This window comes from Acinonyx jubatus, chromosome C2 (assembly GCF_027475565.1).
Source record: "Acinonyx jubatus isolate Ajub_Pintada_27869175 chromosome C2, VMU_Ajub_asm_v1.0, whole genome shotgun sequence".
Lineage (NCBI taxonomy): Eukaryota > Metazoa > Chordata > Mammalia > Carnivora > Felidae > Acinonyx > Acinonyx jubatus.
Genome location: NC_069384.1, coordinates 59,194,547 through 59,210,744, shown reverse-complemented (window position 1 = coordinate 59,210,744; position 16,198 = coordinate 59,194,547). Strand labels below are relative to the sequence as shown.

Below are 16,198 nucleotides of genomic sequence, written 5' to 3'. Positions count from 1 at the left end.
TACCAGTTAGATCCTACCACTAACATTTTCCTATACTTTTCACATACCTATCCATCTTGCATAAAAAAAAGTAGGATACAGAACAGTGCATATAGTATGCTGTCTTCTGGGGAAAAAAGGGAAGAAAGGTAACATATTTATATTGGTTCATATATGCAATTAACAACCTAGAAGGGTATACAATAAAAGGAATTAATAAAAATGGCTGCACGCATGCATGTGTTTTGAAAATTGGCCAAATACAGGATGACAATGGTGAAGAGGGTTGTCACTGTATACACCTTCATTTGTTTTTATCTTAAATCTTCAAACCACGTAAAAGATTGAATAAAAGATAAAGCTAACAATAGAAAAAGTCTTTTAAAAAAGTCTTTTTGATTAGTCATGATTTCGTAGCTACAAAGACTTCTAATTTTATTTAAATCTCCAGATGATTTTGTTTTGATTTAGCACAACAGTACACACACAGAGAGACAAATTACCTGAAAAAATGTATTTTAGTATGACAAAAAAGTTGTACCAAATAAATCTTAGTAAAATAGTCAAAAAACTAGTGCCGCTGTATTTCTTGTAACATTATTTACAACAGCCAAATATGGAAGCAACCGAAGTGTCTACTGATAGATTTAATGGGTAAAGATGATACAGCATACCTGTGTGTATATATACATAAAACACTGTAACATATATGCATATGTGTACATTACACAAGAGAATATTACTCAGCCATAAATAAGCATGAAATCTTGCCATTCGTGACAATATGGGTGGACCTAGAAGGTATTATGCTACATGAAATAATTCAGAGAAAAATAAAGAAAAACAAATACCATATAATTTCATGTTAATGTGGAATCTAAAAAATTAAACAAACGAACAAACAAAAACAGAGACAGATTCATAAATACAGAGAACTGGTGTTTGCCAGAGGGGTGAGGGTTGAGTGGATGGGTAAAACAGGTGAAGGAGATTAGAGGTACAAACTTCCAGTTATAAAACAAATTGGTCACAGGGATAAAAAGGTATAGCATGCGGAATATAGTTAATAATATTGTAATAACTTTGGTAAGATGGTAGCTATACTTATAATGGTGAGCATTTCATAAAGTATATAATTGTCAAATCCCTATGTTATACACCTGAAACTAATAAAATATTGTATGTCAACTATACTTAAACAAAAATAATAATAATAAATAAGGAGAATTACTACTACCCTTAAGAGTCAATTTAAGTAAAACACATAAATTAAGTTGAAAAAAAAGTAGTTTCTCTTCACAAAGTTTAACACATTATCTCTTTTTCATAGAAAACTGAACATAAATACTATGCCTAAAAGCCAAAATTATGATAACCAAAGAAGTAAAGATTTCCTAGTGCTAAAACCATAATGTAACATGTCATCTAGCATTATTTATTAGAATACAGGCAGACAGTAGTGACTGATTTATTTATGAATTTACTATTTTAAACAGAAATCATGACTGGAGAATTTTAACCATATAAATTGATATTGTTAATTCTGTTTATGCTTTCTTCTACAATATGTGTCACTCTTAAGAAAAATTCTAATTGGTTTCCCCTAAAGTTTGTGAACTACCAAGATACAAAGAGCAATGAACGTTCAGAAGATAATATTAATTTCTTAAAATAAGATCATTAATTCCTAGTACTTTCCTCAAAATTCCTGTAAAAATCACGTTTCTTTATAACACCAGCATTTCATGCGTCTGATATCATTGGTTGTTGCTACTTCCACCTTTGCTATAAATCCCTAAATTCTGACTTGTAGAAAGTGGCAAGAAATTGAACCAAAAAGGATACAGGTTTCTTCATACACCTGGATAGTAGCCATGTCACCCTCCAGTCGGATAATCTCTCCAACCAACTCACTGTGGCCCACTCTCACCAGCTCATACATGGCTGCACCTGCCATGTCACAAGCTGTAACCACTGAAAAGAACAAATGAGTGTTTTGAAAACTTAAGATCCTGTGAATAGTTACAGATAATTAAAATATCCGGTTAACCCAAATATACACCTCTCTTACATACTCATAAGAAAAAGAAAACACCCACTATGAAACATACATACAGTTTCACAAAAATATGCATTTTTAGCATCCGATATAGAGGTAAACAAAATGTATGTGTTAGGCTAAAGCTTATTCATTTACATAATACAGATGAAAATTATTTTCAAAAAGTCCAAAGTTCTCTTTGGCAAACGTAGCAGCATCGAGACACACTTTGATCATGCTGGTTGCTATAATACATGGAATGATGGATTTGGGAATAAAAAAAAAAAATGTTTAAACTAAAATTGGAACAAGAGCTGCACGGCAGAATGCCACACAAGTATCAGTTTGCTGTGTTGTTTTGAGAAACAAAACTGTGTTGTTTATTCCTTTGAGAAATAATATTTAAAACAACATCTTTACTTTCATTTCTAACACTTCACATTAGTGGCTCTTAAAATTCTTCTGAAACAAGGACCTCTTTGATAAACTAATAACAGCTCTACCTAGAAAAACTCACATATGCATCCAAAAAATTTTTTTCAGGGGTGCCTGAATGGCTCAATCAGTAGAGCATGTGATTCCTAATCCCGGGGCTGTGAGTTTGAGCCCCATATGTTAGGTACAGATTACCTAAAAAATAAAATCTAGAAAAAAAAATTGTCTTTCATAAGGATGTTTATAATTAGTCATTACCACTGGGTGAAGTCCCGATTAAGAATTCCTATTTCTTAAAATCTATTTTTACTGCTTATTTGTTTTTGAAAGACAGAGACAAAGCAAGAGCAGGAGAGGGGCAGAGAGAGGGAGACACAGAATCCGAAGCAGGCTCCAGGCTGTGAGCTGTCAGTACAGAGCCCGATGCGGGGCTCGAACTCACTAACTGTGAGATCGTGACCTGAGCTGAAGTTAGACGCTTAACTGACAGCCACCCAGGTGTCCCAAGAATTCCTATTTCTTATAAATACTGAACCAGAATTTATACTTACTATTTTAGATCACATTGTCTAGTAAGTAAAAGTTACTTTTCTGGTAGGTGGGGAAAGTTGTACATTTTCAGATCTGTGTAGCAATAACTTTATTTTTATTTTTTATTTATTTCTTTTAATGTTTATTTATTTTTGAGAGAGAGACAGAGCATGAGCAGGGGAGGGGCAGAGAGAGAGGGAGACACAGAATCCGAAGCAGGTTCCAGGCTCTGAGCTGTAAGCTCGCGGGGCTCGAACTCACAGACCGCGAGATCATGACCTGAGCTGAAGTCAGACGCTCAACCGACTGAGCCACCCAGGTGCCCCATAGTTTTATTTACTTACTTATTTTAACGTGTATTTATTTTTGTAGGAGAGAGAGAGCATGTGCACATGCATGCACACAAGTGGGGGAGAGGCAGAGAATCTGAAGCAGGCTCTGCACTGTCAGGGCACAGTGTAGAGCCCAATGCAGGGCTCAAACTCACGAACCATGAGATCATGATCTGAGCTGAAGTCAGATGCTTAACGGACTGAGCCACCTAGGCAGCCCAGAATAACTCTATTTTTGATGTATTTAGCCTCCTGATACAATTAATTGGAACTATGTACTAATATCCAAGGGGAAACTATTAAAGTATTAATATTTAATTAACTTGTGTTAGAACAAGGAAGATTTGTTAATTTCATAAATATTTACCTCTATACCTACTATATAAGAGTTAAGATGCACTGAAATGTCAGAGATAACTAAAATTTTAAATCATATTTCATAAACCCAAAAGTATGCCATTTTTCTATGATTTTATTAAGTACTTAAGAATTAGAAATAGGTTCTAGGAGCAGTTTACTACAAGTTTCAGACAAATATTTTTACCTAAACTCTTTTGATGGTATTCTTTTTTGCCTTTTCCCTAAAAGTTCTTGAATATAGCCTGCCTTTCCTAAAGACCCTTCTGATCATCAAGGGGAAAACTGTTACTTGGAAAGGCAAAAGAAACTGACAACACTGAAATGTGTTTTTGCCAATAAGTTCAAGCTCAAACACCAAGTTCTAAGCTATAGAAACTTCTTAGGGAGAAATAAACACTGTGACTTACTGACCTCATTTGCATAAACACCAGAAAAGGGTCATTACCTCCACTGTGATTAGAACAAAAAGACTATAGCATGAGGTTTATAAAAAGACATAAGGAGGGGCACCTGGGTGGCTCAGTCAGTTAAGTGACTCTTGATTTTGGCTTAGGTCATAATGCCAGGGTCGTGAGATCAAGCCCTGCACTGGGCTCCGTGCTAAACATGGGGCCTGCTTAAGATTCTCCGTCTCCGTCTCCCTCTCCCTCTCTCTCCCCTGCTTGTGTACACATACTCTCCCCTCTCCCCTGCTTGTGTACACATACTCTCTCAAATAAAAATTAAAAAAAAAAAAAAAAAAAAAGAGAGACATAAGGAAAAATAAGTATCCATGGCACTAAGGATTATAAATCAATGAGTGGCTTTTACCATGGAAAATATGAATCATATTTTGTAGTTGGAGTAAAATGAATGAAAACTAGAATGAGATATATTATTTAAAATGCAGTACCCCAAGTTTTGGCAGAATAAAACAAAGTTTTTAACTGCTTTCTATTATCATTCTCATGTCATAAAACTTCTTTCCCACAGATACCTAGTTATGTGAAAATGTAAAATAAACATCCAGAAGCATTTATATATTCAAAGAGCCAAGGTTGATATTGTTGAGAAATGCTCTGAAAAAAATTACTGACGTTCAAACCACATTAACATATATTGACTGAATGCCTATTATCTGCACGGTATTACATACTAAAAGCAATAAATTTTATATTATATAGTCTTATTTCACCTCAGATTTAACAAAAAATTAAGACATATCTAAAACTCTGAACACCAATTACACACATACATAATAAATAGGATATCACAAATTAGTGCCCAATAATTATCAACTTAAGATAATGAATGCAAAAGGGGTGCCTGGGTGAATCAGTCAGTTAAGTGTCCAACTGTTGATTTCAGCTCAGGTCATGATCTCATGGTTCATGAGATCAAGCCCCACATCAGGCTCTGTACCCTGCTTGGGATTCTCTCACTCCCTTTCTATTCCCCTCTCTCTGCTCCTCCCCCACTCACCTGCACACATGCTTTCTCTCAAAATAAATAATAAACTTGATTAAAAAAAAAAAGGTAATGAATGCTAAAGAAGCTCTTATGATGGAGGTATTACCTCAGTCTTATAGCAACTATGAAATCTTTTAGGGGCAAACAGAACTTCTGTGAGTGAACAGAAACTTGCGTATTTTACCTAAAATGCCCTGAAAAGACATTAACTGAAGTTAGGAATCTTTACTATTGAGATTATTACATATTGCTTACCAGGTCCTGAGACCCCATGCACATAACCAAATGTGCTTTCTTTATCTTCATCAAGTATTTTGGGTAGCTTGGAGAAATCCATCATATTAATTTACCTATGGTTAAAGAAAAAAAGTTGTAATTACAAACCATAAAACAAAAGAACTAATATTAGTTAACTCTCATCATTGGTATTCTTGAGTTATTACCACTTCTTCAGAGAGAATATAAAATTCTTACAATTTGCCTAAAAGTACCTCATTCTTGGATGGTCTACAGTTATTATTAAAATTCAAAATTACATATTCCTATGCAAAGTACTCCATAGAAAATACCAAGGAGTGTAATAAACAATGTGAAGTCTTTCCAATGGCTTACCTAGTCCTACAATATCTTGTCCTCTCTGCCATTGCCATTGTGATTTTTCCAACTACTCTTCCCCTTAATCATTCTGTATATGATATATACAAACTATAAATATATATACATATATGCTTACATATAAATACACATACATATACACATACACACATTCTGCTCCAGGGTCTTTGCACATGTTGTCCTCCTGGCTGGAGTACTCTTCTCCCAGATAATCACTCCTATATTTCCTTCAGGTCTTTACTCAAATTTCACCTTCTCTGAGGGGCTTCTCTGCCTATCTATTCAAAATTGCAAGAAATAGGGACTCCTGGGTGGTTCAGTCAATTGGCTGTCTGACTTCAGCTCTCTCACAGTTGGTGAGTTTGAGCCCCACACATCCGGCTCTCTGCTGTGAGTGCAGAGCCCACTTCAGATCCTCTATCCCCCTGGCACTCACACGTGAGCACTCCCTCTCAAAAATAAGTAAAACATTTAAAAGTAAAAAATAAATAAAATTGCAACTTCCCTGCTTTACTTTTCACCATCTGACACATTACATCTTACAATAAAAAAATATTAATGTATTAGCGATCTTTATCTTTACAATTTTTCTGGGAGCAATTTTCCTTTTTCTTCTTCTTCTTTTTGCAAAACACACAACAGTTTAAGAAATTCAGTTCGCCTTATTTACTGATGTGCAATCTCAAAAACCCAAAGAATGAACAATTCAAATCCAAACAGAAAACTGCGGATTCCAAAGTAGAAAGTTTATTTTTGACTGCTGGTCTCACTTAATAATTATTGGCAATTTAACAAGGGAGATAAAATACACATACATATAAAATCTAATAATGTCCTAAAACAACCATAAAGTAAGGGTCATGGATCAGTAAGTAATAAAGTACCAAATAACATATACTTATTTACTAAAAGTACAAATATTAGAATGATTAGGGAAGACTTCTTGAAGGTCAGGTAGAATTAGCATCAACTAAGAAAAGAAGGACAGTAAAGGCATTCCAGGTGGAGAAATAACAAGAACAAAAGAATGGAAATAAAAATTTCAGGAACAGTTAATAGACAGTATGAATGGAATAAAAGGTTTATATTAAGGCAACAGTGAAAAGTAAGGATGCAATGGTAGAGAGACTAATGTGTGGGTCTTGAAATGAATGCCAAGTGGACAAACAATAGGAAAATAACCAAGGGAGAGCTGTTATGAGAAGAATGATGTTTAATTCATCTAACAGATTAAAGTAGAGGAGAGGATGGAGGCAAGATAAGAAGCTGGAAAGCTCTGGAAATGGTTATGGGTTGAATGTCAATGGAATTCAATTTATTAAATGTTTATTGAGCTCCTACCAAGGAAAAGGCCCTGTCTTGAACTTAGGGAATAGGATTGTGAATAAAAGGGGCTTTCACTGGCTTTAAACAAAGGACTATAAAGCAAAATGACTTTAGTATTCAAGATGACAACACCCTGGGAGCAGAGGAGAAACTAATTCCGATGTGGGAGAAGTGCAAACCAATGTAGATGAGGTAGGGGGAACAGGTAGCTGGAAAGAATACAGAAAGACAAAGGAAAAACAAACCTTGAGCTCTGGGAATTAATTCGAGCACAGCTGAGTTGTGTTTTTGTCTTTTGGAGCCATGAAGGATCACTACAGAACCATATACTCCATGAGACACAATTTGCAATCCATTAACCAAGATACCAAAGAATTGGGGAGGAGAGTATAACAATGAAGTCATTAACAGTGAGTGGAGTTCTGTTGGATACACTTTGTGGCTTCAGAAGGGTAACAGTGGATACGGCTAACAAGGAAGAACCCAGTGATGAAAGAAACAAATATGAGTGAAAATAACGATGAAAACCACACGGAGATATGGGAGACCTTACAAGTGAGAGGAATATGATCAAAGGGGCAAGAAAGGTACCAAAAACTTGAAGATGGCATCAGTGATAAGGTAGAGACTATCATCAGGCTGGTAATTTATGGTTAAAGGTAGGTTATACTTCTACTCATTGGAAACAATGTAAGTGAATTAGAAAAAAATAAGCCAGATACCACAGTCACAAATGTCACAATAAAAGAGCAAAGATTTTTGTGTTCTCAATAGGAAAATTAAATTAGAGGAAGGGCAGTTGAGGGAGGAAGTAATGAAAAGGGGAAACTGGCTCACTAGGATTTTCCAGCTTCCTAAAGATGCAGTAGAAGGGGCTGTTAAGTAATCAGGTATGAAACTGCAAAAGACTGGAATACAAAAAAGAGAAGAACAAGCTTTTCTAGAAACTACTTAGACAATAAGGGAAAAAACAAAGCTTAAAGACAAACATTTATTTGGGAAATGGGTTGGGCAAAGTCTTCAAAGAAGTAGTGAACAAACAAATGAGGTCAAATTTTCATCTTCAGAAAATAAGAAAATTTCAAAGTCAGAAAATAACTTGATAATCAGTCTGATTTCTTCCCCAAATATGAGTATTTCTTATATAGCTTGCATGATACATGGTCACTTGCCTATTAAAGTGGAAATAGCATGAAATCTTGAGTCAGCAGACTTCGGACACTTTTTGGATCTACCAGGGACATGCTGCAGGAGGATCTGAACAAATCAAAATCTCTTCATATCGTCATTTGAAAAGCAGGAAAAATTCTACTACCTACCCCAGAGATGTGGCTGAATTACAAATTTGTTGAATGTTCCTCGTGAAATATAAAATGCTTACAAGAATTTCATCAGTAATACCACTATTCAAACAGGGCTTGAATTTTGAAAAAGCCATTCTATTTTTAAAAATCTCTCCTTAGAAAATACCATATTCCACATAAATCTAGTTCCCCACTGCTTCTACCCTCTTGGCCGTTTCTTCCAACAGCTGTAGCCACAGACTAGAGACCTCTCCAAGGAAATTCTCTTTAGTGCCTTAACTCTCCAACAGTTTTTTTCAGATCTCTCTCTCCAGAGGCTACTCTTTTCTTTTCAAGTAGAGCAAACAAAATAAAAAAAATTGTATTCTGAACGTTATATGAGTAAGTACTGAAGAATACTTTTTCACCCATCCTGGCTGCTTCTTTTTATCGAGAGAGACCAAGGCTTTGAGTCAGACAGATTGAGTATGAATTTTTAAGTTGCATCCTTGGGCAAATCACATTCTCTCAACTTTTTGAGTCTCATTTTCATCTATAAAATCTAATGGGGCTGTTGCAAGGCACCTAATGCTAAGCCTAACAGAAAAGTAATAGTGATGGGGTGCCTAGGTGGCTTAGTTGTTTAAGTGTCTGACTCTTGGTTTTGGCTCAGGACATGGTCTCGTGGTTTCGTGAGTTCGAACCCTGTGTCAGGCTCTGTGCTATTAGCACAGAGCCTGCTTGGGATTCTCTCTCCCTCTCTCTGCCCCTCCCCACTCACACTGTCTTGGGTCTCTCTCGAATAAATAAAATGAAACTAAAACAAAAAATAGTGATGACTATCAACTTTATTCTGTTAATGCAAGTTAATCTTGCCTAACTTCCTAAAAAGTACCCAGTGTAACAAATAAACAGCACTTAGTGTATTCTTACCCTCTTGTTACTTGAACCAAATCTAGTCACTTGGCTAGTTTTTTTCTTAGCTATTATGTACACTTTACCGTAACTTTATTTTTTAAAACAAAATGGATTTTAAGCATCAATGATGTGTTGTGTGTTACAGGTTGAAAACAGAACGGAGTGAGAAGACACAATCTCTCCCCCAAGGAGCTTCTGGCCTGGTGGGATGGATATAAAGACAAATAGGTAGTTACAATAAGTGATACATGTGTTGTCATAGGAGCTGTGCAGGCTGATCTGGGAGAGCATAAAGCAAAGGTACGGAACCTAGACCTGGGCAGGATGGGAATGACTTAGAAGAGGCTGGGCTGAGACCTGCAGGATGAACAAGGAGACACTAGAGTATACAGTGGAGCTTTTTCACAGGTGACTCAAACTTTCTGGGGTTAACCAACGTATTCTGGAGAGTTCATAAGACAATAAAGGTTATCTGTTCTGATTTTTTAAAATAAGCATTTATATACATTCCCTTTAAAACAACAGTGACAGCCTCTAAGTGTATGAGCAATGATTAGTGGAAATCAGAGGGTTTATTCATGATTCAGCTACCATGTGGGTTTATCACTCAGCTGAATAATCCTAGCCACCATGGAAACTAGTGTTTCTATAATCTTTAACTTTTTATTTTTAGGCATATATTAATTTATGCCAAAGACAGGAGACCTTAGAAACAATAACATCCAATTAGAGAATTAAGAGCCTAAATAATAATTCTGTAAGTTTACTTAGAGATGCTTTCACTAGATCCACAAATCTGTATTCATCTGATTAATATTCTTATACAGCAAATCAAGAGGATTCTACTTTTTAAAAAGTCAGTGTTAAGAGAAGAAAAAAATGGTAACAATTATGAGTAACTTAGCCTTTTGTATTCCGCTGAGTTATATGCAGAGAAGTGGTTGCAAATATATCCCCAGCTCTTAACACATCTTTCAGGATAAAATAAGAAAATTATGGAAACGTCAGTTTTTGAAGTATAAAAAGCAGGAATTCCCAGCACTTTTCTGTCCATTTCTGATGTTTTAACACAGTTAAATTTTAATCTTGGCTCCAGCAACTCAGACCTTTACGCCTGCTGTGCTGCTGCCCAGAATGTGTTTTCTCACTCCCATGAACAGTCTCCCTGTTCCCACTGTCAGCCTCAATGCTCTTACCCTGCTTTTCTTCACACTTATAAACTGACTACCTGAAAGAATATAATTTTTCTTTTTATTTCACTCTTTTACCATCTGTATCACTCCCTAGAATGCAAGTTTCATGACGGCACGGAAAACAATGCCTGGACAAAGAAAAGAAGCTCTCAGTGAATAGTTACTTAATAACTTCCAATACCACCTCCATTTTACAAATGGGAAACCTAAGGAATGGAGATTTAAGTAAGTTTGCCCATGATCACAAAATTGGAGAGAAGTAAAGGTGGGATCTGAATCTTGGCAAACTGACTCCAATGCCTCTGGGCCTTACAGCCTGCACTACTCTGCCTTCTAAATTCACAAGGCTGGTTTCTATTGTCTGCATCTAAACAATCTTATATGGTATGAAGGACAACAGTCTCTGCCTCAAGGCAATAGTTTTATCAAATTAGACTCAGGGGGAGCCTGGGTGGCTCAGTCGGTTGAGCATCAGACTCTTAATTTCAGCTCGGGTGGTGATCTTGCGGTCATGGGATCCAGTCCCGTGTCACCTGCTTGGGATTTTCTCCTTCCCTCTCTCTACCCTTTCCCAACTTGTGCTCTTACTCAAAATAAATACATAAGCATTTATAAAAAAATTAGACTCAGAGATGCAGCATCCAGACCCTCCTTTAAGAAAGGACAGTGGAATGTCATCAGTGGACAGCCAACAGCCACCAGTCAACCCTTCAGGGTCTGCCTCAGTCACAGAGCTGCCTTGCCCATGTTCACACCCTTCACAGGGCAATCTGTACCTGGTGACTGAGCAAAACGGAGGTATAAAGACCCAGTCATGTCAACCCAGATGTGGGATACTCTTATAAGTAACACTCACTCCAGATTTCCCTACAGAGTCGGCTAAGGCTTTTCTAGGCTTCAATCGCATTTCAACTTCTTCCCTTCCCAACTTGGAGTCTGTCTCCTTCCTTTCACATGTGTGGATCCCTAACAAAGATCTTATTTATACAATAGACTTTCTAGGCATCTGATTCCAGAGAACCCAAAATGCTCACGTATTGAATAAAGTAAATAATTACTCCCTGGATAAGTGAAACTTAGACTCACACTTGAACCACAAAGATCTCTGGCCTGTTTTCTTAGTTATCTTGTAACTAGTTATTCTGTGAAAAGGGAAGAGAGATACAAAAGTGGCTTTAGAAAGCAGAGCACTTAGGGTAATGTTTGGGCTAAGTCAAGCTACTGACACAGAGGTCAGGTCCCCTTACAACCAAAGCCTTAGTTTCTACAAGGAACTTGCTTTTTGTCCTTCAACAGAAACTTAGATAGAACCCATCAACAGTAGTTAGAGGAAAAGAAGTCCCAATTAAGAGTTTATTTAACTTCTAAAGAACTATTTTCTGATAGAGTTGGAAAATATGTTCTCCATGTCCAGAAGTTTTTGGCTCCAACTTCTTAACATCTAAACACTTCGAGAAACTTCCAAGGACTGGTCCAAGGAAATGGGCTCTTCTGAAAATTGAATTTTCAATTCCCACAGCACTGAGATAAGGGTTCCCATTGTACTTCTAAAATTTTTTCACCAAAGCACCCCAAAAAGAGAAAAACAAGTAAAGAGTGAATAAATACCCACCAAGCTCTTCCCAGTCCTGACAGAGAACAGGATGTTATAGAAGTCTACTGTAAGCAGGGAAATTTCTTTGTATGCTCTTGTACATTCTCTTATTCCAAGCAAGTTTTGCACTCCATCGTATACAATATCTATTTTATAAGATAAATAGGAAATTGCTTCCTTCCCACAAATAAAATAAAAATTATTCATTAGATAGACATATTATATTCACTTAATCACTGAACAGGGCTGCTAATATAGCAGTTTGATAAGCATATTCATAACATACTACTTTGCACCCATTAATCACCCTTCGTTGTTATCTATGAAAACAGTGAAAATAAAAATACTCCAGTATCCAATGGAAAAAAGACAGTCTCTTCACCAAATGGTGTTGGGAAAACTAGACGGTGATATGCAGAAGGATGAAACTGGACCACTTTCTTACACCGTACACAAAAATAAACTCAAAATGGTTGAAAGACCTAATGTGAGACAGGAAACCATCAAAATCCTACAGGAGAAAACAGGCTGCAATCTCTCTGACCTTGGCCACAGCCAGCTTCTTATTAGACATGTCTCCAGAGGCAAGGGAAATAAAAGCAAAAATGAACTATTTGGACCTCATCAAGATAAAAAGCTCTGCATAGCAAAGGAAACTACCAATAAAACTAAAAGGCAACTGATGGAATGGGAAAAGATATTTGCAAATGATATATCAGATAAAGGGTTAGTATCCAAAATCTATAAAGAACTTAACCAAACTCAACACCCAAAAAACAAATAATCAGTGAACAAATGGGTAGAGGACATGAAAAGACACTTTCCCAAAGACATCCAGATAGCTAACAGACACATGAAAAGATGATCAACATCACTCATCATCAGGGAAATACAAATCAAAACCACAGTGAGATACCACCTCACCATTGTCAGAATGGCTAAAATCAGTAACTCAGGAAACAACATATGTTGGTGAGGATATGGAGAAAGGGGAACTCTTCTGCACCGCTGGTGGGAATGCAAACTGGTGCAGCCACTCTGGAAAAGAGTACGGAGATTCCCGAAAAAAATTAAAAACAGAACTATCCTACGACCCAGCAATTGCACTACTAGGTATTTATCCAAAGGATACAAAAATGCTGATTCAAAGCAGCACATTCATCCCAATGTTTATAGCAGCACTATCAACAATAGCCAAATTATGGAAAGAGCCCAAATGGCCATCGACTGATGAATGGATGAACAAGATGTGGTGTGTGTGTGTGTGTATATGTGTATATATATATATATATGTATATATATATACGTATATACATGTATATGTATATATGTATATATGTATATATGTATATATATGTATATGTGTATATGTATGTATATATGTATATATATGTATATATACACATATACACACACACATATATATATACATACACAATAGAATACTATGATCAAGAAGAATGAAATCTTGCCATTTGTAACAACGTGGATGGAACTAGAGTGTATTATACTAAGCTAAATAAGACAGTCAGAGAAAGACAAATATCATACGATTTCATTCATATGTGGAATTTAAGAAACACAACAGATGAACATAGGGGAAGGGAAGGGAAAATAAAATAAAATCAGAGAGGAAGGCAAACCATAAAAGACTGTTAAATACGGAGAACAAAAGATTGAGGACTGCTGGAGGAATGTTGGGTGAGGGGATGGGTTAAATGGGTGATGGACACTCAGGAGGGCACTTGTTGGAATGAGCACTAGGTGTTATATGCAACCGATGAATAACTGGGTTCTACTCCTGAAACCAATACTACGCTGTATGAAAACTAACTTGAGTTTAAGTAAATAAGTTAATTTTTTTAAGTTTTTTTTTTTTTTTTTTTTTTTTTTTTGAGAGAGAGACAGAGTGCAAGTAGGGGAGGGGCAGAGAGAAAGGAAGACATAGAATCTGAAGAATTTAAGTAAATAAGTTAAAAAAAATACCCCACATTAAAATCCGTTTCCTTATTTAATGCTTATGCCTCTACGTGAAAAAGCATAGGCTTTTAAAGATGTTTAAGACAACATTTTAGGGGCACCTGGATGGCCCAGTTCGTTAAGCATCCGACTTTGGCTCAGGTCATGATCTCGTGGTTTGTGAGTTCAAGCCCCATGTCAGACTCTGTGCTGACAGCTCAGAGCCTGAAGTCTGTTTCAGATTCTGTGTCTTCCTCTCTCTCTGCCCCTTCCCCGCTTACACTCTTTCTCTCTCAAAAATAAATAAACATTTTAAAAAGACACCATTTTAACTTGAAATAAGCAAATTACATCGCAAGTCACGTCACACTGAAAGTTAAATCTTATCCCAAATCTCCAGAATGTCCAAAATAACATGATACGATTTCATGCTACATTAAGTTTTATATGCTATTTAATAACTCCTTCCTATTACAAAATACAGCTATTCTTGCTGCTTTCCATCATTTAAAAAATAAAGGCATAGGGGCACCTGGGTGGCTCAGTCAGTTATGCGTCAGACTTCAACTCAGGTCATGATCTCACCATTTGTGAGTTCAGGCCCCCACATCAGGCTCTCTGCTGTCAGCACAGAGCCTGCTTCAGTTCTTCTGTCTCCCTCTCTCTGCCCCTTCCTTGCTGGTAGAAGCATGTCCTCTCTCTCTCCCCCGCAAAAATAAACATTAAAAAAAAAAAGCATGATATCTACCTTAAAAACAACTGCTTTTATTAAAACAATGTGGTATACATGGTTGCACTCAGAGAAATCAACTCAACGATTACAAAAAAAACCTTGCCTTTACTTTCTCAATTCCTACTTTAAGGATAAAAAGTAAATGCAATTTACAACTAAGATTCCTATAGTCACAAATTGTAGGGTTTTCTACCCAGATCTGTACAAAATTAAAAACAAAACAAAACCCTGCTATAGAAGGGAAAAAATCCAGAAAGTTAGCACAGGCAACCATGTGATCTAATGAGTCATCAGTCTCTCCTCCACACTGCAGAACACTGCAGTAGCAAATCACAACACTAGAGGGTCACTTCTGTTTCTTCCATTTTATAAAGTTCTCTCTAAATTGCTACTGATTGAAGCACTATACCTGGTAATTTCATCATTCCAGAAATACTGGGGGCCAGTGGGGGCAAGTATGAAGTGTTATGTAAGGGCTAAATACCAAGGTTCCATGACAATGTTATTTACATATAAAATCCTGAGACACATACTACTCAATTTTGTACACAATTTACCTTCTTAGAGAAAGGCAAAATAAATCAGGTTGATAGTCTTATGCTTGGTCAAAAAGTTACAGAAAAAGTCATAACAAAGTAACAGTAATAAGCTAATAACATTAACATAACAAAAGCATAATAGTAATAAGCTAATAACATTATACTTCTAGAGTACAGTGTTAAAACATTTTGTGAAACACTTTCCTACTCGTTCTACTTAATCAACCCACCTAGTATCTCCATTAGAAAGTCTTATGCAGCAGATGACTATGCATAACTAGATTTCCATTTGTATCTTGCCAATAAAACCCTAAATTGGTACAAATTTTGATAAGCCCATGAAAGTAATTCCAGTTCCTTTGCGAATGACTGGTTGGAAATGAGTGTGTAATGATGTTTTCTCTAATAAGAGGTAACGCCAAGTCTGTTGAAAAGCTTGTGGAAATGATTTCTTTGCTCTTTAAAAGATACAGGTCATGAGAAACATTTTTTGCTTGGGATGTGCTCACCTGCATGGGACATGAGCAAACTTGGGACCTTGTAGGGAGCCAACCTAAGCAGACAGGCCACCTTGCATCTGGGTCTTTGTTGCTTTTACTGGTCTACTAAATTAATCAACATTAGAAGAAAGAGTTTTAAGAATAAATATTTTCATGTGTTACACATATTTCGTATTGCTATTTAAAAAAAGAACAATGAATAGACCAAGGGTTAAGAATAAAGGCAAACATAAGGTCATTACTCACATAGTTTACAAAAATTACTGAGATGGACAATGAGGAAATGTGCAGACAAAAGTGGGAACCAAAGAGCAGAGAAGTACAAAAAAATTACTGGTGGCAAACTGGACTAATGGAATCAGGAAAACTTTATTTCTATTGGAATGAAACTTTTGGAGGACATGCACACAT

General features: G+C 36.3%; 1 protein-coding gene across 3 annotated transcripts in view; it reads right to left on the bottom strand.

Annotated features, from left to right (window-relative positions):
* The window catches only part of ATP6V1A (ATPase H+ transporting V1 subunit A), a 64,507-nt gene that overhangs the window by 30,281 nt on the left and 18,028 nt on the right, over window positions 1-16,198 (bottom strand). For 2 of the 3 annotated variants that reach the window (XM_015075309.3, XM_015075307.3), the window contains 2 exons: window positions 5,383-5,477; window positions 1,825-1,953 (listed from right to left, as the gene is read on the bottom strand). In XM_015075309.3, the coding sequence (XP_014930795.1) occupies window positions 1,825-1,953; window positions 5,383-5,467 (214 nt within the window). In that variant the 5' untranslated portion in view covers window positions 5,468-5,477. Of the gene's footprint in view, window positions 1-1,824; window positions 1,954-5,382; window positions 5,478-15,796; window positions 15,893-16,198 lie in introns of all 3 variants that reach the window. The other variant, XM_015075308.3, reaches the window with a different exon arrangement.